Consider the following 26,141-nt stretch of genomic DNA (forward strand, 5'->3'; position numbering starts at 1 on the left):
GGCTTTCCGAGCCCTCATCGGACTGATCAACCACAGCAGGACACAGAGTACCCAGACAACCTCCTCAAGGTGATGTCCTTGATCATTGTCGACAACAACTGACAAACACCACCACCACCACATCATGAAATATAAGATTTTGTTATGCAACAAAGATTAATGGCACATGCTCATACCAGTTTCTTCAAACATGTAGCACTCTTCAGCAGAACCAAGCAGATTTAATCATCGTAGTCAGTAGAATATTTGAAAGCATCTATGAGAACATATTTTATAGGTTTAAGGTCTCATCACGATTAACATTTTAATCTCAGAAATATCTTTTTTAATCTGAGAAATATCTTTATTACCTCCCCAAAACTGGGGCTACCAACAATGGAAGTGGGTGGGTAAGTATGGTAGGGGGGAGTCCATGGAATTATAAAGGGGGTCACTTTGAAACAAGGAACTACCAGGGGATTTTGGAGAATACCACACCACATTCACATCAAAAGAAATCAGATTCACCAATCTCATGATTCCCATGAGGGAGGTAACAGCAGTTACCAACCCAATCGGAATTAAATAAGAACTCATTATGAGGCAATAAGAGTTGACAAGAGTGTAGGAGGCTGGCTCTATATGTAGTGTGCAACGCTAGGCACACTGTGCAGAGACTCCAGACAACCGCACACTGGTTTACAAAGGTAAAAACTAGACCACCTAATGTTTTAATTTTCATGGTAGCTTGGTCGAGCAGTTAAGTTAATCTTGGAAAAGTGCAAAGCACTTGTTGTACTCACAGTATCAATAAATGAGACCTCACACTCAAAAGAATAACTCAAGACCAATTTACAAAAATACTTCAGATTTTTAAGATCATGAAAATCGGGTAAGTCCATTATTAATTTTTGAAGTTTAATAAAAATAGTATTTTTCTTCGTAATTATGCACCATAGGAATGAATGAAGAAATTACTTTAAAAATGCACATAAAATCAGGAAATTAGTTTACCAATCTCTCCTTTCACAGGTATGTTGAGGTCATTTGTGGGCACTATGTACCTGCTGAAGAAGTTCATACGGCTCTCGGTTTTCGCAGGAGGAGCTGCAGAAAGTCACTTGAGCTGGTGCAATGCCACTGTTGTGGGGGACCACTTGGAAAAGGTAAGTCCAGTGGGTCCCCTTGGAGTGTCGAGGTTACAAGGGGTGGGGTATCCTCAGGGGACTGCTGGATCTTCGGTGCTGGGCACAGGGCGGCCTGGTGTAGAGCTAATCAGTGAGCAAGGAGCTGTGCGCAAAGGTGCCCTTGGAGGCAGGAGGTAGGTCACTTTGAAGGTCGCTTGCAGGTCAGCAAGGGCACTCTGGTGAGAGGACCTGGTGGTTTCTTAAGTCCCTCGACTGGGACTTCCTCCTGGTCCTTTTAAAGTCTGGAATGGACTGACTTTCTGGGTGTCCGACGTGACCAGTACCTATAGCTATTGCACAGTTTGGCCACTGGAGGGCGCAATGCCACCAAACGTGACACACTTGCAGGGTTTATTCTCACAGTCCATCGAGTGAAGTTTGGTCTGGCTATGACATCCTGTTCCTTGGTCAACAGCCAGTCAATGAAGTGGCCCTCTTTGGGTCTTTGGTTGCTGGAGAGTGATGCCTTCACTTTGGAGGGAGATCTTTGGTGATTTTCGAAGAGTAGTGGTCCTCTGAGGGTTTCTAGAGTCCATCCAAAGTCCAAACAACCCCTCAGTGGTGATTGTTGAGTCCCAGATGCAGCAGGCAGGGTTTGGCCCCTTTTCTTGGCGCAGCAGGACTTCAGTTCTCAAGTCTTGGGTCTTCTTTGTTTGCTGGCTTCTTATGTCCATTGAATCTGATTTCTTGGTCTAGGGATGCCCATTAAATACTGTATTTGGTGGACGTTTAAGGGAGTGCTTAGTAGTGATCAAAGAGTCATCTCCCTTAGGGTGGCTACACCCGCTAAGAGAACACTTCCTGTGGGCAGAGGCCACTTCCCTATGCCTGATTGGCTATTTTCCATCCATGCAAGATGGAGGAAAATTAAATGGAGGGGTCACCTCGCATGCAACACCTTAGGGGTGGTGCAAGCTGAGGCTGACCACTCCTCCTGTCCTTTGTGTGGTTTTCCTGCTGTTGCTCCTGCCAAAAGTAGGGGTTTGCAATGGGGGTGGCCATTTGCTGCTAGCAGCAGGCTTAGGGGGGTCAAGTTTCAAGGGAGGGTAAGCCCTTTGAAGCTTGCCAGCAGGACAGTGCACATACCCGATGGAGGGGGTGTTTACACCTCCACCCAGGAAGGTCTTTATTCTGGGACCCAGAGAGCAGGATCTTTCACCCCAGTGTTCCAGAATCTTTTTCTGGTGATGGCAGGATGGTCTGACTGGACAGCAATCATGCAGAGTAGTAAGCTTTTGCAGGGGGCACTTCTAAGGTGACTCCTGGGTAAATTTTGTAATAAATCCAACACTGGTAACAGTTTGGTTTTATGTTAGACCTGACAGCTCTAGGGTGGTCACCCCTAACATTTTGCCTGCCTCCCTCCACTTTTTGGACACTGTTTTTGCTGGCTTTTAGACTCTGCGCACTTTACCACTGTTAACTAGTGCTAAAGTGCATTTGCTCTCTCCCTTAAAACATGGTAACCTTGAATCATACCTGATTGTACTATTTAATTTACTTATAAGTCCCTAGTAATGTGCACTCTATGTGCCTAGGGCCTGTAGATTAAATGCTACTACTGGGCTTGCAGCACTGGTTGTGCCACCCACTTAAGTAGCCCCTTTTCCTTGTCTCAGGCCTGCCATTGCAAGGCCTGTGTGTGCAGTTTCACTGTCACCTCGACTTGGCATTTTAAAGTACTTGCCAAGCCTAAACCTCCCCTTTCTCCACATATAAGTCACCTCTAATGTGTGCCCTAGGTAACCCCTAGAGCAGGGTGCTGTATGGGTGAAAGGCAGGACATGTACCTGTGTAGTTTACATGTCCTGGTAGTGTAAAACTCCTAAATTCGTTTTTGCACTACTGTGAGGCCGGCTCCCTTCATAGGCTAACATTGGGACTGCCCTCATACAGTATTGAAGTGGTAGCTGCTGATCTGAAAGGAGTAGGAAGGTCATATTTAGTATGGCCAGAATGGTAATATAAAATCCTGCTGACTGGTGAAGTTGGATTTAATATTACTATTCTAGAAATGCCACTTTTAGAAAGTGAGCATTTCTCAGCACTTAAATCTTTCTGTGACTTACAATCCACGTCTGGCTGGGCTTAGTTGACAGCTCCTTGTGCATTCACTCAGACACACCCCAAACACAGGGTACTCAGCCTCACTTGCATTTTGAATGGGTCTTCCTGGGCTGGGAGTGTGGAGGGCCTGCTCTCACACAAAGGACTGCCACACCCCCTACTGGGACCCTGGCAGACAAGATTGAACTGAAAGGGGAACTGGTGCACTTCTTAGCCACTTGTTGAAGTCTCCCCCACTTCAAAGGCACATTTGGGTATAAAACAGGCCCTCTGCCCTACCTCATCAGACACTTGCTGGAGAAGAAACCTGAACCAGAACCTGCATACTGCCAAAAAGAACTGCCTGGCTGCCTAAAGTACTCACCTGACTGCTTTCTACAAAGGACTGCTGCCTTGCTGCCTTGCTGAACTCTTGTCTGGCTGTGAAAGTGCTCTCCAAGAGCTTGGATAGAGCTTGCATCCTGTTCCCTGAAGTCTCAGGACCAAAAAGACTTCTCTTTTTCACTTGGACGCTTCGTGCGGCGAAATTTTCGACGCACAGCTTGTTCCCCGGCGAGAAAAACACTGCACACCAACGCTGATCGACGCGACGCCTTCGGGACGACAGGAGCTTCGACGCACGGCCTCGCAAGGACAACGCCGCCCGACTTCCAGAGGAGAAATCAACGCGACGCCTGCCGTGAGAGCGAAACTTCGGTGCGCAGCCCAGCAGAACGACGCGTAGCAGGAAAACAAGCAGGAGAATCCATGCACAGACCCGGGACATCTGGTAATCCCCGCGATCCACAGAAAGAGACTGTCCGCGCGCCGGAAAACGACGCACGACTTCCCCGTGTGAAAAATAACGACACAAGTCTGTGTGTGCTGGGGAGAAATCAACGCACACACCATTTTTCCACCCATTTCTTCTTCTGTGGCCCTCTGAGGAGATTTTCCACTCCAAACCAGGTACTTTGTGCTTAAAAGAGATTTTGTTTACTTTTTAAAGACTTAAGACACTTTACATCACTTTTCAGTGATATCTCTACAAATTCACATTGCAACTTTATTTGTTTTGACCTACAATTATCCTGATAAATATTATATATTTTTCTAACCACTGTGTGGTGTATTTTTGTGGTGCTATATGGTGGTATTGTATGATTTATTGCACAAATACTTTACACATGGCCTTCTAAGTTAAGCCTGACTGCTCGTGCCAAGCTACCAGACGGTGGGCACAGGATAATCTTGGATTGTGTGCGACTTACCCTGACTAGAGTGAGGGTTTTTGCTTGGACAGAGGGTAACCTGACTCCCAACCAAAAACCCCATTTCAAACATTGGTGATCAGCGGTGAGGATAGGACTTGTATTTGTGCAGTGACATACAGTAGCTAAGTATTTCACTACCTACCCACAGTTGAAGGTCAACTTGAATTTTATCTCTTTTTGCAAATTCGTTTTTTTCCTAACAATTTTCAAAAACTAAATCCTTACTCAACATGTCTCTGACTGGGTCTCAGATAGGAGACTTTGACCTAGTCCTGTTGGATACATATACGGTCAAACAACTATAAGGATTCTGCAGGGCAATGAGGGTACCCACCCAAGGGGCCTCCAAAAAGGAGGACTTTCAAGTGGTGCTGATGGCCTGGGCAGAAGCCCATTTAGAATAGGATGATGAGGAAGAGGAGCCAGAAAATGGCCCCTGAGAGGATTTGTTGCTATCTGTGAATGGTGTTACCACTGCAATTGTGCCCCCTTCCAGACCAGGGAGCAGTGTCTCTGTGCAAAGCCTGACCGCAGAGGAAAGGGAGTTCCAATTGCAAATGGCAAAACTGAAAATTGAGGCTCATCATGAGGAAAGAAGGGCAGAGAGAGAAGCCAAGCAAGCTGAGGCTGAAAGAGCAGCCAAACAGATTGAAGCTGAAAGGGTAGCCAAACAAGCTGAAGCGGAAAGAGCAGCCAAACAGGTGGAAGCTGAAAGAGCTTTGGCTGAAAATAAACTATTGTTGGCTCATGAACTGAGTCTCAAGGAGCTGGAGATCAAGGCAAGACAGTCTGAATCCAGCAATAATGGGGGCAGCATACAGACAGGACCTGCTGGAGAAAAGAAGGTTTGTACACCCAAAAACGTGGTGCCCAGTTTTGTGGTGGGAGATGACATAGATAAATGGTTAGCTGTTTATGAAGTTGCACTAAGGGCTCATGAGGTTCCTGAAGGGCAATGGGGGGTAGCTATGTGGGGTTATGTGCCGCCATTGGGGACACTTCTCACATTGGATCAACCGGATCAAAACACATACCCACTTCAGAAAGCCACTTTACTTGCCAAGTTTGGGCTGACCCCTAAGGGATACCGTCAGAGGTTCAGGGACAGCACCAAACAAACCACACAAACATGGGTAGATTTCTTTGACTTTTCCAGTAAGGCACTGAATGGATGGGTGCGGGGCAACAAAGTAGATAATTATAAAGGACTATATGACTTGATTCTGAGAGAGCATATACTCAATGTTACCTATACAGAGTTGCGCCAGCACTTAGTAGATAGTAAGCGGACTGATCCCAGGAAGATTGCTGAGGAGGCGGACCTCTGGGTTAGCACCAGAGTGTCCAAAAAGGTACCGGGGGGTGGACACACCCACAAAGGTGGTCAGGGTTCCCAACAGAAGAAAGAGGGGGGAGATAAACTTACAGATAAGAAACTCTCAAAAGGCCCCCAAAAGAATTCCCAGGGAGGGGGTGGCAACCATTCCTTTTCCAGATTTGGGAAAAAGCCAGGGACGTATGATAAGTCAGGGAAATCCAACCCCAAATGCATGGAGTGTTACCAGTATGGTCACTATAAAGGTGACCCCCAGTGCTCCAAGGGGGCACCGTCTACTACCGGACAGACACCTGGGTTGACTAGTGTAGCGCTTGGGGGGGGCTGGGGGGAATTGACCTAGATAGCTTTGGGGAACAGGTAGAGATTTCCCTGGTGTCCCTGGGAGAAGGAGAGATGGTGCCCAAAGCCCACATGCCCAAAAATACTTCCAAGTACAGGCAGTGGGTCACCATTGATGGGCAGAAGGTGGAGGCTCTGCGTGACACAGGAGCCAGTATGGCTACTATCAAGAGTCAGCTGGTGTCAACAGAGCAGATAGTCCCTAATACATTCCACCAGGTCATAGTCGCTGACAATCGTGAGAGTCACCTACCAGTGGCTCTGGTTCCCTTTGAGTGGGGGGGGTGGTCTCTGGTACTCTGAAAGTAGCTGTGAGTCCTGCCATGCCTGTAGATTGTCTGTTAGGCAATGATCTTGACCATACTGCTTGGAAGGAAGTGGAGCTCAGATCTCACCTGGAGATGTTAGGGTTACCTGAGTGGGTCTGCATGACCACACGGTCCATGGCTGACCGAGAGGGAAGTCAAGGGCGTCTGGAGCCTGGAACAGTGGCCCAGAGAGCTGCCAAGAGGAGGGGCAAGGGGTGCGGGAAACCGGTCCCAGAAGTTCCCGCAGTGGTTGACGGGCCTCCTGAGGAGGAGGCTCCCGAGCCAACTGGGGAAGACATTGCCACCCTAGGTGACCTACCTGAGCTTGCTGGCTGGCAAGTTGAGGGTGGACCCACCAGGAAGGAATTCTGCAAGGTGCAGAAAGAATGTCCCACTCTAGAGGGTCTGAGGAAGCAATCCTCAGACCAGGCGGCAGGTGAAGCCTCTGGTGATCACCACATATATTGGGAGAATTATCTCCTCTACAGTGAGCCTAAGGTTCCGGCCTTTGGGGCAGCGCGTGCGCTGGTGGTCCCCCAGTGTTACCGAACCTTCCTACTGGGACTGGCTCACGACATTCCCCTGGCAGGACATTTGAGGCAAGGCAAGACCTTTGACAGGCTTGTCACCCACTTTTATTGGCCCAGAATGAGGACAAACTCAGATAAGTTCTGTAGATCGTGTCCTTCCTGCCAGGCCAGTGGTAAAGCAGGAAAAAGGGTTAAAACCCCCCGATTCCACTTCCTGTCGTTGGCACCCCCTTTGAAAGGGTGGGCATCGACATTGTTGGTCCATTGGACCCCAAAACTGCCTTAGGCAACAGGTTCATCCTGGTTTTGGTGGACCATGCCACCCGTTACCCAGAGGCAATCCCTCCGAGGACCGTAACTGCACCGGTGGTGACCAGTACTCTGATGGGGATATCTACCGTGTGGGATTCCCAAAGGAGATAGTGTCTAACAGAGGCACTAACTTCATGTCTGCATACATGAAGTCTCTGTGGGATGCGTGTGGTGTAACCTACAAGTTCACCACACCCTATCACCTCCAATCTAATGGTCTTGTGGAGAGATTCAACAAGACCTTGAAAGGCATGATTGGTGGCCTCCCTGAGGCCATGAGGCATAAGTGGGATGTCCTCTTACCATGCCTTCTCTTTGCTTACCGAGAGGTCCCCCAGAGAGGGGTGGGGTTCAGTCCCTTTGAGCTTCTCTGTGGGTACCGTGTCAGGGGACCCTTAAGCATTGTCAAGGAGGGGTTGGAGAGAGCTCCAAAGGCGCCACCTCAGGATGTGCTAGCTACATGTTGGCCCTCCGCAACCAGATGACCCGCTTCTGGAACCAAAGTAACCTTGAGGCCAGTCAAGAGGTAATGAAACGCTGGTATGACCAGAAGGCCACCCTGGTAGAGTTTCAACCTGGAGACAAAGTGTGGGTAATGGAGCCAGGAGAGCCTAGAGCTCTCCAGGACCGCTGGTCTGGCCCATTTGAAGTAAAGGAGCGGAAAGGGGAGGCCACTTACCTAGTGGACCTTTAAACCCCTAGAAACCCCTAAGGGTGCTCCATGTCAAACGACTAAAGGCTTATTTTGAGAGGTCTGAGTTCAACATGCTTCTGGTCACAGATGAAGGAATGGAAGAGGAGAGTGAACCTCTCCCTGACCTCCTCTCTGCCCAAGAAGGTGATGGGTAAGTGAAAGGGGTCATTCTCTCTGACTCCCTGACTCTAAACCAGAAAGGAGACTGCTATGAGCTGTTGGAGCAGTTCTCCCCCCTGTTCTCCCTTACTCCTGGACTGACCCACCTCTGTGTTCATGACATTGACACCGGTGACAGTCTCCCTGTGAAGAACAAAATTAACAGGTTATCGGATAAGGTGAAAGCCAGCATCAAGGAGGAGGTCTCCAAGATGTTAGCTTTAAGGGTTATCGAGAAATCCAGTAGTCCCTGGGCCAGCCCAGTGGTGTTGGTCCCTAAGGCTACTGCCCCAGGTGCGAAGCCAGAACTCCGGTTCTGTGTGGACTACCGGGGTCTCAACTCAGTCACCCGGACGGATGCTCACCCCATCCCCCGAGCTGATGAGCTTGTCGACAGGCTGGGCGCTGCCAAGTTCCTGAGTACGTTTGATCTGACTTCAGGGTACTGGCAGATCGCCCTGACTGAGGGGGCTAAAGAGAGATCCGCATTTTCAACCCCTGATGGCCATGACCAGTTCCAGGTGATGCCATTTGGATTGAAAAATGCCCCCACTACCTTCCAACGGTTGGTTAACGGGGTCCTAGCTGGCAAGGATGCCTTCTGTGCAGCCTACCTGGATGACATAGCTGTCTACAGTTCCAGCTGGGAGGAAAACCTGCTCCACCTCAAGGAGGTGCTTTGGGCCCTGCAACAGGCAGGCCTGACCATCAAGGCTAGTAAGTGCCAGAATGGGCAGGGTTCCGTGGTGTACTTGGGACACCTAGTGGGTGGTGGCAAGGTGCAGCCACTCCAGGCCAAGATTGAAACTATCAAGGCCTGGCAACCACCTAGAACACAGACTGAGGTGAGAGCCTTTTTAGGCCTCACAGGATACTACCGCAGATTTGTCAAGGGCTAGGGTACCATTGTGTCACCGTTGACAGAACTCACTTCCAAAAAAACAACCTAGGTTGGTGAATTGGACAGAGACTTGTCAGAAAGCCTTTGACTCCCTGAAGGAAGCCATGTGCACGGCCCCCGTGCTCAAGGCCCCTGACTACTCCCAGGAATTTATCGTGCAGACATACGCTTCAGAGCATGGCATAGGGGCGGTCCTAGCACAGCTAAATGAGGAGGGCCTAGACCAATCAGTAGTCTTTATTAGCAGAAGGCTATTACCACGGGAACAGAGGTGGAGTGCTATTGAAAGAGAAGCTTTTGCTGTGGTCTGGGCACTGAAGAAGCTAAGACCCTACCTGTTTGGGACTCACTTCTGGGTTCAGACAGACCACAGGCCCCTCAGATCGCTCATGCAGTTGAGGAGTGAGAACGCAAAACTCTTGAGGTGGTCCATTTCCCTACAGGGGATGGACTTTACGGTGGAACATCGCCCCGGGGTTGACCACGCCAATGCTGATGGTCTCTCCAGATACTTCCGCCTTAGCGATGAGAGCTCCCAGGAGGTCGGGTAGCTCTCCCCACTTTCAGCTGGGGGTGACATGTTAGACCTGACAGCCTTAGGGTGGTCACCCCTAACTTTTTGCCTGCCTCCCTCCACTTTTTGGACACTGTTTTTGCTGGCTTTTAGACTCTGCGCACTTTACCACTGCTAACCAGTGCTAAAGTGCATATGCTCTCTCCCTTAAAACATGGTAACCTTGAATCATACCTGATTGGACTATTTAATTTACTTATAAGTCCCTAGTAATGTGCACTCTATGTGCCTAGGGCCTGTAGATTAAATGCTACTAGTGGGCTTGCAGCACTGGTTGCGCCACCCAGTTAAGTAGCCCCTTTTCCTTGTCTCAGGCCTGCCATTGCAAGGCCTGAGTGTGCAGTTTCAGGTCACCTCGACTTGGCATTTAAAAGAACTTGCCAAGCCTAAACCTCCACCTTTCTCCACATATAAGTCACCTCTAATGTGTGCTCTAGGTAACCCCTGTATCAGGGTGCTGTGTGTGTGAAAGGCAGGACATGTACCTGTGTAGTTTACATGTCCTGGTAGTGTAAAATTCCTAAATTCGTTTTTGCACTACTGTGAGGCCTGCTCCCTTCATAGGCTAACATTGGGGCTGCCCTCATACAGTATTGAAGTGGTAGCTACTGATCTGAAAGGAGTAGGAAGGTCATATTTAGTATGGCCAGAATGGTAATATAAAATCCAGCTGACTGGTGAAGTTGGATTTAATAATACTATTCTAGAAATGCCACATTTAGAAAGTGAGCATTTCTTTGCACTTACATCTTTCTGTGCCTTACAATCCACGTCTGGCTGGGCTTAGTTGACAGCTCCTTGTGCATTCACTCAGACACACCCCAAACACAGGGTACTCAGCCTCACTTGCATACATCTGCATTTTGAATGGGTCTTCCTGGGCTGGGAGGGTGGAGGGCCTGCTCTCACACAAAGGACTGACACACCCCTGACTGGGACCCTGGCAGACAGGATTGAACTGAAAGGGGACCTGGTGCACTTCTTAGCCACTCTTTGAAGTCTCCCCCACTTCAAAGGCACATTTGTATATAAAACAGGCCCTCTGCCCTACCTCATCAGACACTTGCTGGAGAAGAAACCTGAACCAGAACCTGCATCCTGCCAAAAAGAACTGCCTGACTGCCTAAAGGACGCACCTGACTGCTTTCTACAAAGGACTGCTGCATTGTTGTTGCCCTGCTGCCTTGCTGAACTCTTGTCTGGCTGTGAAAGTGCTCTCCAAGGGCTTGGATAGAGCTTGCCTCCTGTTCCCTGAAGTCTCAGGACCAAAAAGACTTCTCTTTTTCACTTGGACGCTTGGTGCGCTGAAATTTCGACGCACAGCTTGTTCCCCGGCGAGAAAAACGCTGCACACCGACGCTGATCGACGCAACGCCTTTGGGACGAACGGAACTTCGACGCACAGCCTCGCAAGGACAACGCCGCCCGACTTCCAGAGGAGAAATCGCCGCGACACCTGCCGTGAGAGCGAAACTTCGACGCGCAGCCCGTCAGAACGACACGCAGCCAGAAAACAAGCAGGAGAATCCACGCAGAGACCCAGGACATCTGGTAATCCCCGCAATCCACAGAAAGAGACTGTCCGCGCGCCGGAAAACGACGCACGACTTGTCCGCATAAAAAATAACAACGCAAGTCCGTGTGTGCTGGGGAGAAATCAACGCACACACCATTTTTCCACCTATTTCTTCTTCTGTGGCCCTCTGAGGAGATTTTCCACTCCAAACCAGGTACTTTGTGCTTAAAAGAGATTTTGTTTACTTTTTAAAGACTTAAGACACTTTACATCACTTTTCAGTGATATCTCTACAAATTCACATTGCAACTTTATTTGTTTTGACCTACAATTATCCTGATAAATATTATATATTTTTCTAAACACTGTGTGGTGTATTTTTGTGGTGCTATATGGTGGTATTGTATGATTTATTGCACAAATACTTTACACATGGCCTTCTAAGTTAAGCCTGACTGCTCGTGCCAAGCTACCAGACGGTGGGCACAGGATAATCTTGGATTGTGTGTGACTTACCCTGACTAGAGTGAGGGTTTTTGCTTGGACAGAGGGTAACCTGACTGCCAACCAAAAACCCAATTTCTAACAATTTATCACTCTGAGTTGTTTGATACCAAACAGCCCAGGATTCAGAGTAGCCATCACGTAGGTATGAAACTCGTACTGACCAGTGTCCAGCACATGTATTAAAATGGCTGCTCTGTTCACTTACTATGTCCCACGTTTGGCACCGACACCGTAGGGGCATACTGCTCATGCTTCTAATCCCTCACATACAGTACAGTGTGCCCTCCCTTAAGGCTGCCAGAGGGGTGACTTACCTATAGTGCATGCAGTGAGTATTGGCACACAGCATGTATGCCCTGTCCATGTCGAGTCTGTCTTTTGGGATTGAATCAGAACACTCAGCCTGCCATGGCAGTGCCGGCTACTTCTGGATCTATAGGGTGGCACAATCTGGTGCTGCCAACAGGGGCCTACCCTCAGTACCCCATGCCCTGGGTACGTAAGTACCATTTACTAGGGACTTAGTGGAGCTAAAGGTGTTGCCAATTGTGCCAAAACATCACAACAGTTTAAGGATAAGAGATCGGGCCCAGGGAACCTGGTCAGCAGGGGCCCTGGGCACTAACAGTTTTGAGGCTACATCAAATATTAGGCAAAAAGTGGTGGCTAACCAGGACAAAAGAGGCTGTTTCTCACAAAGAGTAACAATTCCTACACTCAGAACTGTGTGAAAGAATAGTTCAGCCCTATTACTGTATTGAGGAAAGTACTATCTAATGAAAAATATAAAATACAAAAGTCAATAATGATCTGCTTCTCTTCTAATTTCTTCTCTTTCTGTGAGCATGAACGGAAAGTTCCAATAGACAAACCCAAAAAACCCAGTATCTGTGACCAAGGCACACATCATGAGCCCCTTTAGATGACATCAATCAGATCTGAAATGGCTGCCCTCAAAACAATTTCTTCATGGCATGAACCAATTGCGGAACCATGGAAACTGGGTGCAACAAGCATGAGGCAACTGATAATTCCTCCAATGTTCTGAGGAAAAGTAGTTCTTCAACTAGGTAAGTCATGAAATTAGCAACAACAAATTTCACTTCACATTGGTTGAATAAATACACCGTATTTCTTACCCATTTCTAGCTGCCAGGTGAAGAGGCGTGCATCCAGAGATATCTTGATAGTTTGGAGTTGCCCCCTTCTTTAACAGTAAAATCAAACATTCTACAGACCCACAGCTGAAAACACAAAATAAGAGAATATTAGCATCACAGCTTGCAAGACAAAACAGGGAAGCAGGTCTGTTTTAATTAGACCACTGGAAACAAAATATCAGAATAATGTAAACATAAAGACAGACTTAATAACTATGTTAGGGAAAGACACTAGTGCCCTAACAATTGTGAAAAACCAAACATTTTTAAGGCTTGTCTATGTGATATGGGCTATGCTCCAACTCCTGGAGCTGGGGCCTGGTGCTGAGGGACTGCAGCGAGGCGGCGCACCACCGAAGATGGCAGTCAACCGCGAGTGCCTGTACGGAGGTGCACAGTAAGTTTGGGCCCTCGAAGCATTGTGGCCTACAGACCCAGCCTAGAGGTATGGCAACAGGGGGGCCATGAGGTGCTGTTGGGGGCCCAGGAGGAGTCTTCTACTACCGTAACCCGTTATTGAGAGGGGGGGCACTTCCTGCCGTGGCAAAGCCCCAACTCCCCCCATTCTGATAGTTAGACTGCCGTCAGCATTGGACTTTGCCCTGGGAGCTGAGTGTTTCCCATAGTTTGGATTGTTTTGGAGGGTTCGCAACAGTCTTACTACATGCTTGATCTGCGAGCCCTAGCAGCACTCCTGAGGGCAGGGTCGGGGGCCTATCCCACGCATCTTGAGGGGCTTGGACTTTGGAGGGCCAGCGAGAACATTCAGTCTGTGGATACTGCGATGCCTCTGGCATGCGGGTCCTGAGGTGGCAGCGCAGCCTTGGGGAAAAGAATAACAGCCTTGATATGCTACCCTTGATCCTGAGGTGTGCCTCGCTTCCCATCATCACCCTCAGCATAGCCACAATGGAAAAGGCCTCTCAGAAGCAAGACCTATGGGACGCTACACGAAGTCCACAGGAAACCTGTACAACATTGGCACAGCTGATGCCTGTCAAACCACAAAACAGCTCTTCCATACAAGGGATCGTCAGGCTATCCCGGCCTCTAGGGAAACTTTAGAGACTAAGATTGATATGCTGGAAGAAGATCTTAGCATCTTAAAAGATGACCACAGGCATCTGGTAGCGAAGGTCATAACGGTGGAACACTCCTTGATGGACATTCACCCGGATGTCACCCCCTGGTAGGTGCACCTTGCCCTTATGGTGGACAAAGTACGTGCCTTAGAGATCATGGCCAAGGACAGTGAGAGCATCCGGATCGTCGGCTTAACCAAACTCTCTGAGGGACAACACCTGCTGTCATTCCTGGAATGGTGGCTGCAGGAGAAGGGTTTGACCCCATTCATTTCCCTGGACAGGGCACGTGGGATTCCGGCCCATGTACCCCCTCCAGGGGCACCAACTCACCCTGTAGTGGCTTGTCTTCTTTATTTCAGAGATCACAACAATATCCTGGCCCAGGCCAGGAAGAGAGGACATCAGAATAACCTTCCAGACTTTACAACAGCCATTCAGAAGCAATGGGCGCCATTTGAGGTTAAGCAGCAGTTACGCCAGATGGGAGTGCAGTACTCCATGATATTTCCTGCCCAATTACGGGTCATCACTCCGGAGGGGACACTCTTCTTCCAGACTCCGCAGGAGGCATGGAATTGAATAGAGGCGAATCCCGCAAGCAGGACTCAGCTGACATTCGCCTTGGAAAGTATAGCGCAGAACACTTCAATGCAAGAAAGAGAGGTGGCTGGAGACCCCAACTAAGGCAGAAGTGCACAGAGAATAACAACAAGCTATTGAGGAGGTGTTGACTTTGAACCGTCGGGGGGAGGGGGTGGGAAGGTCCTGAGCCTCAGACCTCACGATCAGTGAAAGCGCTCCAGAACCTTCAGATGAGGAACTATCTGTGGTCACGCCACACACCGCAGACAATCTATTTTGACCCAGCTAGTGCCCTAGCAGAACTTTGAGGTTTCATAGGATGGTGGTGGGGTCTATTTCTATGGGGGTCTCTGATTAACTGTTTATGACTGAATAGACCTAGAGGTGGCACTGTCACAATGATCCATTATGTCAAGGATGGTCTATTGTACACTGCTTGCGCACACATATTTTCTTAGAGTTAGCAGATGGGGGGGGGGGGATCAGGGCCGGGGAATACTAGCTCAACATGCACCCTTCCAGGTTGAGTTCTTAGTGGACTCTTCCACAAATGTCTATTTCTTGGTTAATGGTTTGAATGGGGGGGGGGGGGGGCTTCGTCCTACTCGTCCTTGGGAGGGGACGTGTTGGGGTATGTTCTTGTTATATATGGCCTATTCGGCCTACGAGAGGGGAGCACTTATCTGGATCCACCCTGGGGTCCCCTTCCAACTCACAAGCCAGATGGTAGACCTGGCAGGACGCTTTGTGCTGGTAGCTGGGCAGATGAACAGTAGAGACATAGTGATTGGTAGTATTTAAGGGCCCAAAGCTGGCGAGGAGGCGTTCTTTGTGGAATTTTCGAAGACCCTGGCTTCCCACTTAACAGGATCAGTCATATTGAGTGTTGACTATAACTGTGTAGCAAACACAGATCAGGACCGCTTGTATCACCCCTGCGCAATTCGCTGGTGTCTCGTGTAGCCCGGGTGTTTTCTGCTTGGCAGGCAGAGTGAGGCTGGCTGGAATCCTAGCGTCCCCATAATCCTGGCAGTCTGGACTATTTCTTCTTTTCCACCCCCTTAACTGTTTACATGTGAGAATGGACACATTTTTATGTACACCGGAGCTCTATGAATGGGTAAGTTCTGCTGAGTATCTCTCCCAAACCATATCAGATCACAATCTCCTACTGTTAGGCCTGGAGTGAGGGAGGGTGCGCCCTCGGATTCAGATGGGGAAGCTGCACCCAGGAGCTCTTAAAGACCCGGCTTTCTGTAACACTATAGGATCGGCTATTGAGCAGTATTTTGACGCTAACGTAGGAACTGCCTCTACACTGCAACTAGAACGAGGGGGCATTTAAAGCAGTCCTCCACGAGCGCTGCATAGCTCAATCGGTGGGAGTATGGGGGACCCTAAAAGATGACCTCTCCTCTGCAGAAGCAACCTTGCGTGAAAAACGTAGGCCTGGCCATCCGGAGGTGCAGCCTGAGGTGCAGGAGGCCAAGGAGCGAGTGGCAGAGCATACTGAAAGGCTGCGTTTCTTCGACCACTGGGAATTTACGATCCGAGGCCATGCCGAGGGTGATCAAGCTGGGACCCTTCTTGCATGCCTAGCGAACCGGCCAAGCGGGTTTCGATTATCAAAGAACTAAATTCTGCAGCAGGAGATGAAGTATATCGCCAGGACGACATAAACCGGGAGTACTATACCGGGCTGTACAGCAGGTCTGGGGTGCTAGATGCCACCACTATAGAGGCCTTCTTAACACCACTGGCATTGCCTGTGATCTCTCCTGCAATGACAGAGGACATGGGCAGAGATCTTACCATACAAGAGGTTTGTGCAGCTAAGAAAACACTGGGGACGGACTATCTCCCGGTGGAATTTTACTCCACCTATGGTGAGGCTGGTCCCCAAGATGACGGAACTGTATGAAATGGTGAAAGACACTGGACAACTCCCATAGTCCAGCCGCGAAGTCCTAATGGTACCATTGCTAAAACCAGGTAAGCCAGCCACTGACACACGGAGCCTACCATCCTTTACACATAATGAACACCAACTACAAAGGTTTGAGTAAAATCTTGGCCTTCTGCCTACTCCCCCACATGCCTGCCCGGATGAAGATGCCAATTCTGTGATCTTTGCCATTGATATAGAGAAGGCATTTGACAGTTTGGAATGGTCTTTCCATTATGGTGTAATGGAACATTTTTTCCTGGATTAAGCTGCTCTATACAGATCCCACAGCTAGAGTTAGAACAGGGCACATGATCTCCGACAGCTACAAAGCCGAGAGGAAAACCTGGTATAGTTGCCCCCATCGCACCCTCTACTCGCATTGGCAATGGAGACCCTGGCATGTGTTGCCAGAATGGAAACTGCCTATCAGGGCCTTGTGGCGTGCAACTGAACACATCATTAGCACTCTATGCGGATGACCCCTTGGTCCTCTTACAGGGAACTGGGTCAGACCTGGAGGAGGCTTGAGCCCTCCTGGACCGTTTTGGTACTTTATCTGGCCTCCGAAATTATTGGAATAAATCCGGTTTATTTCCTGTGCGGTCCACTAGTTTACCTCCGGAAGGTTGTGTGACCCTACAATGGGAGCCCCGTTGTCTACCATATTTAGGAATCAACATTTATTATAGCACAGGAGACCTCTTGAAGGGTAATGTGGGCTGGATAATTTGTGCTTTTAGAGCCAGTATAGAGTTCTGGCAGATGCTCCCACTGTCGGTAACGGGTCAGTAGTGCTGTTGAAGATGATCGCCCTCCCATGACTCCTGCATTTCCTTGGGACTCTACTAGTGTGGATTCCCCAGATTTACTTTCGAACCATAGACTCCCTAATACTAAACTTCCTTTGGGGCACCGGACATGAAAGAGTGGCTCTATCCTCTCTTCAAAGGGCGACATTGGCAGGAGGCCTTGCAGCACCGGAATTCAAGTCCTACTATTTAGTACCACAATTGTAGTGGCTGATGCAAGGCGTGGTGGGCCTGCTTTCCGGATGGGAAACAAGCATCCTAGAACTGGTTTGGGGGTATCAACACTCATCAGCCAGGCTGGCTTGAATCCAGTGGCGTAGCGAGCAAGGGACCCACGTCTGGACATACCCTGTCAAGACTGATTTGCATATGGCTGGGTCCAAACTGGAGTGAAGTGGCAAGCAAAATAACCATGGAATAAAACCAGATCTGTGACTGGGGATGATAGTTATTCATTTTATGGTGTTAATGTGTGAAAAAGATACTTTAAACATATAATTTCTCAGTGCCAGGTAAGAAGACAAAATCTGGAAACTTACTTGGCTGCAATATGCAGCAAGCTCCTCTTTACACGGCCAAAGGCGTAATTCACGTCAAATTTTGAATTTGAAAGTAGTTCCGACACAGACCTAAACAGGAAAAATCGATGTATTGAACATTCAGTGCTAAATAAAATTAACTATGTAAATGCCAGGATTGTATTGGTATTCTGTACCCCACCTTGCCTAATCTTACTGTTTTAGCTCCTTGATGGCCCCAGCCTTGGGTGTTGTGCTTTCCTGCAATATTTATTTAGTTAGACTTGAGACCAGGACTAGGATTTGTTACAATCAATCAGCAGAAAACATGATGGTGGAAACAATCACTGAATTACTGGTGTGACTTTTAGTTTTCTGTGTCATAAAGCATCAATTTGGAGACACATAAGGATTGCAATTAATTACGTGAATGCTAAGAATGGAGAAACTCACACATCATTGAAAATACTTTTGAATCTGAATGCCGGGGTGGTGGAACTTGTAAACGTGAAAGAGATTATGAGGTAATCTAATGAACTAAAACTAGAGAAATATTAAACACTTACAACGGTACCACAACAACCTTGTTGATTTAAGCAGAAACCAATATCGGGTAAAAAAAAACAAAAGAATGTTTTTGATTTTTTTACATTTTAAACTAAAAAAATGATGCACTATTGGAAGCAAACATTATGTAACACACAAACATAAACGTGCTCAACTGTAGTCACCAACCAATAACAAAAAAAACGTAATCACTGCCCGATCCATCTTACATCACATAAAATACATTTCTAGCTTACCTCAACTCCAGAAAAAGAAAGAGCAATAGAGCTAGTTTTGCTGACTCACATACACATAATAGACCCCAATCACAACAAACCTACAAAATGCAGTACTGTTTGCACACTTCTTTTACTTTTTTCCTGATTCTGAGTTGCACACCCTGGAATGGGGCATAATTCATCAACAGTGCACTGCATTCCCCATTCCAATGTGCTTAAACAGCGCTATATGCTGCTGCAATATGTAACAGGTTTTACCCACCACAAACTGCGGCAATAATCACCATATGTGCCCACACTGTAATTACTTGTTGGGCATATGTGGGAGATTGTGCCTAAAATGGCATTACAGGCCATATCCAGATTTGTGCTTTAAGTGTGATCACACTGTGCGCCAAGGTAAAGGAGCAGAATGTAGATTTGTTAAGTAGTGTCTTAGGAAGCACAAGTGCCTTCTAGAGTGGGGTGAAATTTAAAACAGGGGAGATGTGATGCTAAAAGACTCACCAACACAAATGATGCACCATGTGTCACACAATGCTGGCTCTGCTCATATGGCTTTCTGGTGTTTGGAGGTTGGTGGTAAGATGATGTCCATGATAGGTTTGCAAACACCCCAGGACATCAGCTGCAGCACTGAGAGGCTGACAGAGTGGGATCAGCCCTAGACTCAAAATACCACCCCCTCTGCATGGCCCTGTCCCTCATGCTTTATAAAAGTAATGAGCTCAAGCTCCCCTTCCTCTGACCCCGACCATTAAAGTATCCGTCTCCTCTACACCAGTGAGTCCCAACCTGTGGTCCGGGGATCCCCGGGGGTCCACGAAGCCTCCTCAGGGGGTCCTTGACTGCTTCGAAAATTAACTAATTTTAACAGAGTAATAAAGTGTATGTAAATAAAGTGGCTAACTGTACAACTGAAAGTTTTAAAATGTACTGCAAATGTCAAGGAAGTTCGAATTGGAATAAAAAATTAAAAAACATTAGTATACTTAGATTGAATCTGTGTGCAGTGCAGGGGCATCAAACAGAATACAGTATGGAAAATGTGTAGGGGATGGAATCCCTGGATCCCTATAATGATTCAGTGGGGGTTCCAGGAATGATAAAGTGGGGTTCCACAGAGGTCAAAAGGTTGGGAACCACTGCTCTATGCAAATAAATATATCTCAAACTTCCCTGGTCTAGGCTAAATAACATGTTCGGATAAATTGAGTATGTAAGCCATGTCATTCAGCTCTCAAGACTATAAAGACCGTCTGAGTGCCAGATCCCATGTGTGAGAAGAGGCACCTAAGCTTTTTAAGTAACCAGAAGGCAAAGAAGTCTCCATGAATGCTCAAGGGGGCAACTTTCCGGTTCAGCCACTGGATAACAGGTGTCAGAAGGTCCATTTTCAAGCTCCTTTGCATTATCCACAATTCACTAAATGGTAATGGCCCAGTATGTCAGGAAGAATATCACTAAATACACCAAACCGAGGAACTTTCACTCTAGACTGGCATTTCTTCTCACAATTGGAGCATACAAGAAAAAAAAAAACATTGGCAGCACGTCATTCTCTGTATAAGTAGCAAAACTGTGGAACTTGTTAGCAGCAAAGATAAGGTCTACTGAGAACCATATGCCCTTCAGAAGACTGTGGAGGTTGCCGGCTCTCTCCTAAATGATCACAAGGTTAACAACAACTTACAGCAGTAGCAAGAACAAAAAACAGAAAACATAACTGTGCAGCTTAGATGCCAGACCGCTATCTGACCACGTAACCCGGTGGTAGAAGGCCCGGTCAATCTCAGAGAAACACACCAATCAGAACACCCAGAGACTACCTCAAACTCAGGTTCATGGGAAGAGCACAAACAGTTCACTCTACAGAAATATGATCTGCCTCTATGTTTTAGCTCAGAAGTTGAGATGAGTTAGAACCACACTTTCCACTGCTTTGTGTGACCCTCTTCCTTGCTTTAAGTGCTTTACAAATATGTGGGTATGGTAGAAAAGCGATACTCTAGTAATAATTACCGGGCCTTTGGATGGTGGTGCTGACCACAGAGTCATGCCATTGTGCCAAGCTGTAACATTTTGCGTGGATAAGAAGAACACATACCTTGAAATATAAATATAGCTTAAAGGTAAACTCTTATGGCACACGGAGAATCTAGGTCAAAGTTACATACTGTAAAATGTGAAATGTGGCATGCATTTACATGACATACCACAAAACCTGTTTTACTAGGAAAGAAAAACTGTGACGCCCGGATATAAAATCTTTTACTGACACTTAAGGAGGGAGAAGTGAGCGCATACAGGTAAAATGTATCACAATGTGGCATGCTGAGGAAAACTTGCTATTTAAAAATAAAAAGAAGTCTGATCTGTAATTTTCAGTTAGCGGTCATCCGCAGCATGAAATCTCAAACTATACGTTTATTTGTGCTCCGATAACATGTAACTTTATTTTTGCTATGGTAACCAAGAAAGCTTTATTTTATACATAATAAACACAAAGGATTATTAATTCAGATGGAGAAATTCACCAGAATATTGTTTCCTTGCATCAGTATGTTTTTTGCAAAGTTGAAAATATAAAGAATATAGATTGAAGAAAATCACATCTTTAAGTCATTCATCTACATTCTGCAAAACGTTGACGGTCGTATATCACCAAAAACAGGCAAGAAGCAACAAAGAACAGAAACTCAACACAAACAACAGCGCAAGAATGTAAAGAAAGGTCCCAAGGAAAAAGGGAGAAAGGGATAAGAGGGACAAAATTCTAGAACAATATAACAGGAACCAAGCAAACGACGTTCAAATGTAAAGAACCATTGCTTTGCAGTCCATGGCAGTGACCTGCACACCCAATCAAAAAATGCACAGAACTGAAAAATCGGACTGTTGAAGCTTCTGTTTTGCAGCACTGCAGAACATTTGAGAATGAGCTGCTGAAAAGATGCAGCAATGCTACACTCAAAGCTACCTAAGCACTGAAATCTCAAGTATGGGACGTTGTAAAAATATACTGGTCCAGAGCAGATAATCAGAGCAAAGGTCGAGTTGCCTATGATGTGATTCACTACCTAAGGTGAACAACATTTCCATTATCTACTGCTACTAAGCCATACTTCTTTTGTGGCATGCATTCCCCCCAAGTTATCTGCCCCTGTTTTTAGCAGCCAGGTGGGGGAGAGAAGTTGATAGAAAGTGGACTTTTGGTTGTCAGAGGTATGCAACCTGTCCAAGCAGGAACCACAATCCTAGTCAGGGTAAGTCAGATACACACCATAATTTAACCTGTGCTCACCCCTCTGGTAGCTTGGCACAGAGCAGTTAAGCTTAAGAGGCAACGTGTAAAGTATTTGTACAACACTTCATATAACAACCCAGTGAAAACACCAAACAAGACTCCACACCAGGTTAGAATTTTTTTTTACAATTTTATAAATAAAAAAAGACCACAACGACAAAAATCCATCTAGTAGAAAAAGAGATATAAATTTTTAAAGATTAAATGTAATGTATAGCGCTTAGAAGCTAGTAGCGGCAAAAGAGTTAATTGGCTGCGCTAGACTGGGTCAAAGTTAAGAGTTCAGGCTGAATGCAATGGAGCACAGGCCGGATGTAGAACCCATGCTAGCCCCAGAGGAAATGTACCTTGATCCTGGTTGCAACAGCGAGATGCGTCTGCGCTCCCCCAGCTGGTGAAGAGTTGTGCCACATTTCTAAATACAACAGTGGCGATGCGTCAATTCCGTGAGCATAGTGACGGTTCCAAAGTGTGGGGGTGCCGAATGCAATGTACCAGGCTTCCCCACACTGTAGAGGCGATGAGTCGATCTTCTCCATGCAGTGTTGGCAATGCGTTAGTTCCAAAGTGGTGGTTCTGAGAGTAATGCAGCAGTTCTGACTGCGATGCACCAGTCTGGTTCCTGCAACAGCGGTGATGCCTCAATTCTGCTCTTGCACCAGAGGATGTGTCTGTTCTACCAGACCATCCACTAGTTCCATTTCTGAGGGTCCAGGACTGAGGTGGGGTAGGGCACCACTTGACAGAGCAGTCTCACAAGCAGATGAGACCATGAACTGGAACAGAAAGGTTCTATCGAAGTCTTTTGTGTCACTGAGACTTAGGCAACAGGAGGCAGGGCAGCAAGCCCTTGCAGTCACTCTGGGTTCCAGTGGTGCAGGTGCAGTCCTTCTCACTCATGCAGAGAGATCAGCAGGCAACAGTGCAATACAGCAAGGCAAGAGTACAGCAAACAGCAGTTCCAGCAGACTAGCATTACTTGCGCACAGCAGATCCTCTTCTCCCTGGCAGAGTGGTCACAGGTCCAGAAGTGTACTGACTGGTGGTGTCAGAGGTACAGCATGTATTTCCAGTTGTGCCTTTGAAGTGAGGGAAGACTTCAAAGAAGGGTCTTTGCAGCACAAAGAGGTCCTGCCCTGGCTCTTGAATCACTAAAGGGGGTATGCAGCAACTTGGGTGTGGTGGGACAATGCACATTTAGGCGTGTCAGTTCCTCCCTCCCATCCTGCACACTATGGCCCATCAGGATGTTGATAGCTTATCAGTCACAACTAAGCTCCCTTTGAGTGTGACTGTCTGAAGGGAATGCATAAGCCTAGCTGTCACCCCACCTCAAACGTATTTTGGAGTCAGACAGTACCCACCAAATGGCAAAAGTAATCAAATGTCAATAATCCAAAAGTGTCATTTTCAGAATTAAAATTAAAATCCAACTTCCCCATAAGATGTGATTTTAAATTGTGAGACTAGAGACACCAAACTTGACAAACTTATCTTTCCCAGGTTGGGAATTACACTTATAAGATGTGATGAAGTCATTCAAATGTTATCCTATGGAAAAGATAGGTCTTGCAGTAGTGAAAAATGAATTTGGGAGTTTTTCACTACCATGGCATGTAAAACGTAAAAGTACATGCCCTTCTTTTCAATACATGGCAGCCTGCTATGTGGGTCTCAGAAGGCCTATTTTATGGGTAACATATGCATAACAAGGGAATGTTTAGGCATCGCAAGAAGTTTATCATGCTAGGCCAAAAAGATAGTCAAAAATGGCACACACAGCCTGACTGATGAAGGGTGATACCCTGAAACCAGTCCCAGGATGCTTGTTTCCAGTACAGGGAGGACCTGGCTTGGCAGTTCAGGCTGGACTGTTCCCATGAGGAGCAGGGTCAAGACTGATTTGCACACAGCTGGGTCCAAACTAGGGTGGCATGGTGAGCAAAAAAACTATCGACTGAACCCAGATCTTTGCGACTGAGGGTGAATGTTTGCATTGTTCAGCATTCCGTTCATCATTTGTTCATTTTGCTTTTGTCGCCATAAGTGCGTCGGGTATGCCAAGATGTGGGTCCCGGGCTCACTATGCCACTGGAATCAAGCTAGCTTGGCTGATGAAGGGTGATACCCTGAAACCGGACCCAGGATGCTTGTTTCTGGTCCAGGAAGGACCTGGATTGGCAGTTCGGGCTGGACTGTTCCCATGAGGAACAGGGTCAAGGCTGATTTGCATATGGCTGGGTCCAAACTGGGGTGGCATGGTGAGCAAAAAAAACAATGGATTAAACCCAGATCTTTGCGACTGGGGGTGAATGTTTGCATTGTTCAGCATTCAGTCCATCATTTGTTCTTTTTGCTGATGCATCCATTTGCATGATGAATTGATTGGAGAAGTAAGCTGCCTTGAGTACAGGTGCTGTGCACACAACTTCTTTAAGGGTGTCAAAGACTTTCTGACATACCTGTCCAGATCACTAATCTGGGCTGCTTCTTCGAAGTCACCTCAGTTAAGGGGGCAACAAAAAGGGACATAGTTTTTAACAAATCTTCTGGATAGCCAGTGAGGCCAAGGAAGGCTTGCACTTCTGTTTGGCCTTTAGGTAGTTGCCAGGCCATGATGGTTTCTATCTTTTCATGGAGAGGCTATAACTTGCCTCCACTTACCAGGTGTCCCAAATACACCACAGAACACTGCCCAATATGGCATTTACTGGCCTTAATGGTCAGGTCTGCCAGCTGCAAGGCCTGCGGCACCTTGCAGAGGTGGTGCAGATGTTCCTCCCAGCTGAAACTATAGACAGCAATGTCATCTAGGGAGGCAGCACGAAGGCCTTCTTACCAGCAAGGACCCAGTTAACCAACCTTTGGAAGGTAACAGGGGCATTTTTCAATCCAAAGGGCATCACCTGAAACTGGAAGTGGCCCCCTGGGGTTGAAAATGCGGACCTCTCTTTGGCTCCCTCAGTCAAAGTGATCTACCAGTACCCTGATATCAAATCAAAGGTACTGAGAAATTTGGCAGCGCCTCACTGTCAATAAGCTCATCAGCTCGAGGGACGGGCTGCACACCATTCCTGGTGACTCTGTAGCCCATGCAGAATTGGAGTTCTAGTGTGGTGTCTGGTGGGGAGGCCTTTGGTAAAAATAAACCCTGGCCAAACACCACAGGGCTGGGCCAGGGTTTATTAGAAGGGTCAATCGCCCCTAAGACCAGCATCTTAGAGACTTCCACCTTGATGTTGGCTTTCAACCTGTCTGAGAACATGTACATTTTGTTCTTTACAGAGGGACTGCCTCCTGTGTCAATATTGTGGATGCACAGGTGTGTGAGTCCAGGGGAAAGTGAGACTAGTGAGGCAAACTGTCCCAGCAACCTGTAACAGTCACCCCGCTGTTCTAGGGTCAGGGTGATAGAAAGGTGACACCCTTCACTGACCCATCGTGTTCTTGTGCAGAGAAGAGGCAAGGAAGTGGTTCACTCTCCTCTTCTACTCTCTCATCTGTCATAAGCATCCTCCTCAGTTTGGTCCTCTCGAAGTGAAGCTCGAGTCTGTTCACATGGAGCACACTTATGGAGTTTCCAGGGGTCTGGAGATTCACCAGGTAGGTGGTCTCCCCCTTGCACTCAATGATCTCGAATGGGACAGTTCAGCAGTCCTGGAGAGCCCGCGGCTCTACTGGTTCCATGACCCATACTTTCTGGCCAGATTGAAACTCCACCAGAGTGAACTTCCGGTCATACCAGAGCTTCATCACTTCTTGGCTGGCTACAAGATTGCTTTTTGCCTTTATCCAGAAACAATACATCTGGCTGCGAATGGCCAGCATGCAGCTGACCACATCCTTGGGGTATTTCATGGGAGCTTTCTCCCACCCCTCCTTAAAGAGGCTCAGAGGTCCCGTAACAGGACAGCCATAGCGGAGATCAAAGGGACTGAACCCTACCTCTTTTCTGTTGTACTTCCCTGTAGGCAAAGAGAAAGCAGGGCAACAGGACATCACACTTCAGCCTCATGCATTTGGGTAGACCCATTACCATGCCCTTCAAGGTCTTGTTGAATCTCTCCGCAAGACCATTTTTTTGGGGGTGATAGGGTACGATGAACTTGTTACACCACACTAATCTTACATGGACTTCATGTAGGCGGACATGAAATTAGTGCCTCTTTCAGACACCACCTCCTGTAAGATCCCCATCAGTTCTCTAGCTACCATGGGTGCAGCCACTGACCTCAGAGGGACTGCCTCCGGGTAACTGGTGGCATGGTCCACCAAGACCAGG

General features: G+C 47.4%; 1 protein-coding gene across 2 annotated transcripts in view; it reads right to left on the reverse strand.

Moving 5' to 3' along the window:
* Positions 1 to 26,141, reverse strand: part of HACE1 (HECT domain and ankyrin repeat containing E3 ubiquitin protein ligase 1) — a 299,062-nt gene that overhangs the window by 242,037 nt on the left and 30,884 nt on the right. For both annotated transcript variants that reach the window (XM_069235476.1, XM_069235475.1), the window contains exons 3-4: positions 17,789 to 17,878; positions 12,805 to 12,909 (exon numbers count right to left, since the gene is read on the reverse strand). In XM_069235476.1, coding sequence (XP_069091577.1) covers positions 12,805 to 12,909; positions 17,789 to 17,878 — 195 coding nt within the window. The remainder of the gene's footprint in view (positions 1 to 12,804; positions 12,910 to 17,788; positions 17,879 to 26,141) is intronic.

This window comes from Pleurodeles waltl, chromosome 5 (assembly GCF_031143425.1).
Source record: "Pleurodeles waltl isolate 20211129_DDA chromosome 5, aPleWal1.hap1.20221129, whole genome shotgun sequence".
NCBI classification, from domain to species: Eukaryota; Metazoa; Chordata; class Amphibia; order Caudata; family Salamandridae; genus Pleurodeles; species Pleurodeles waltl.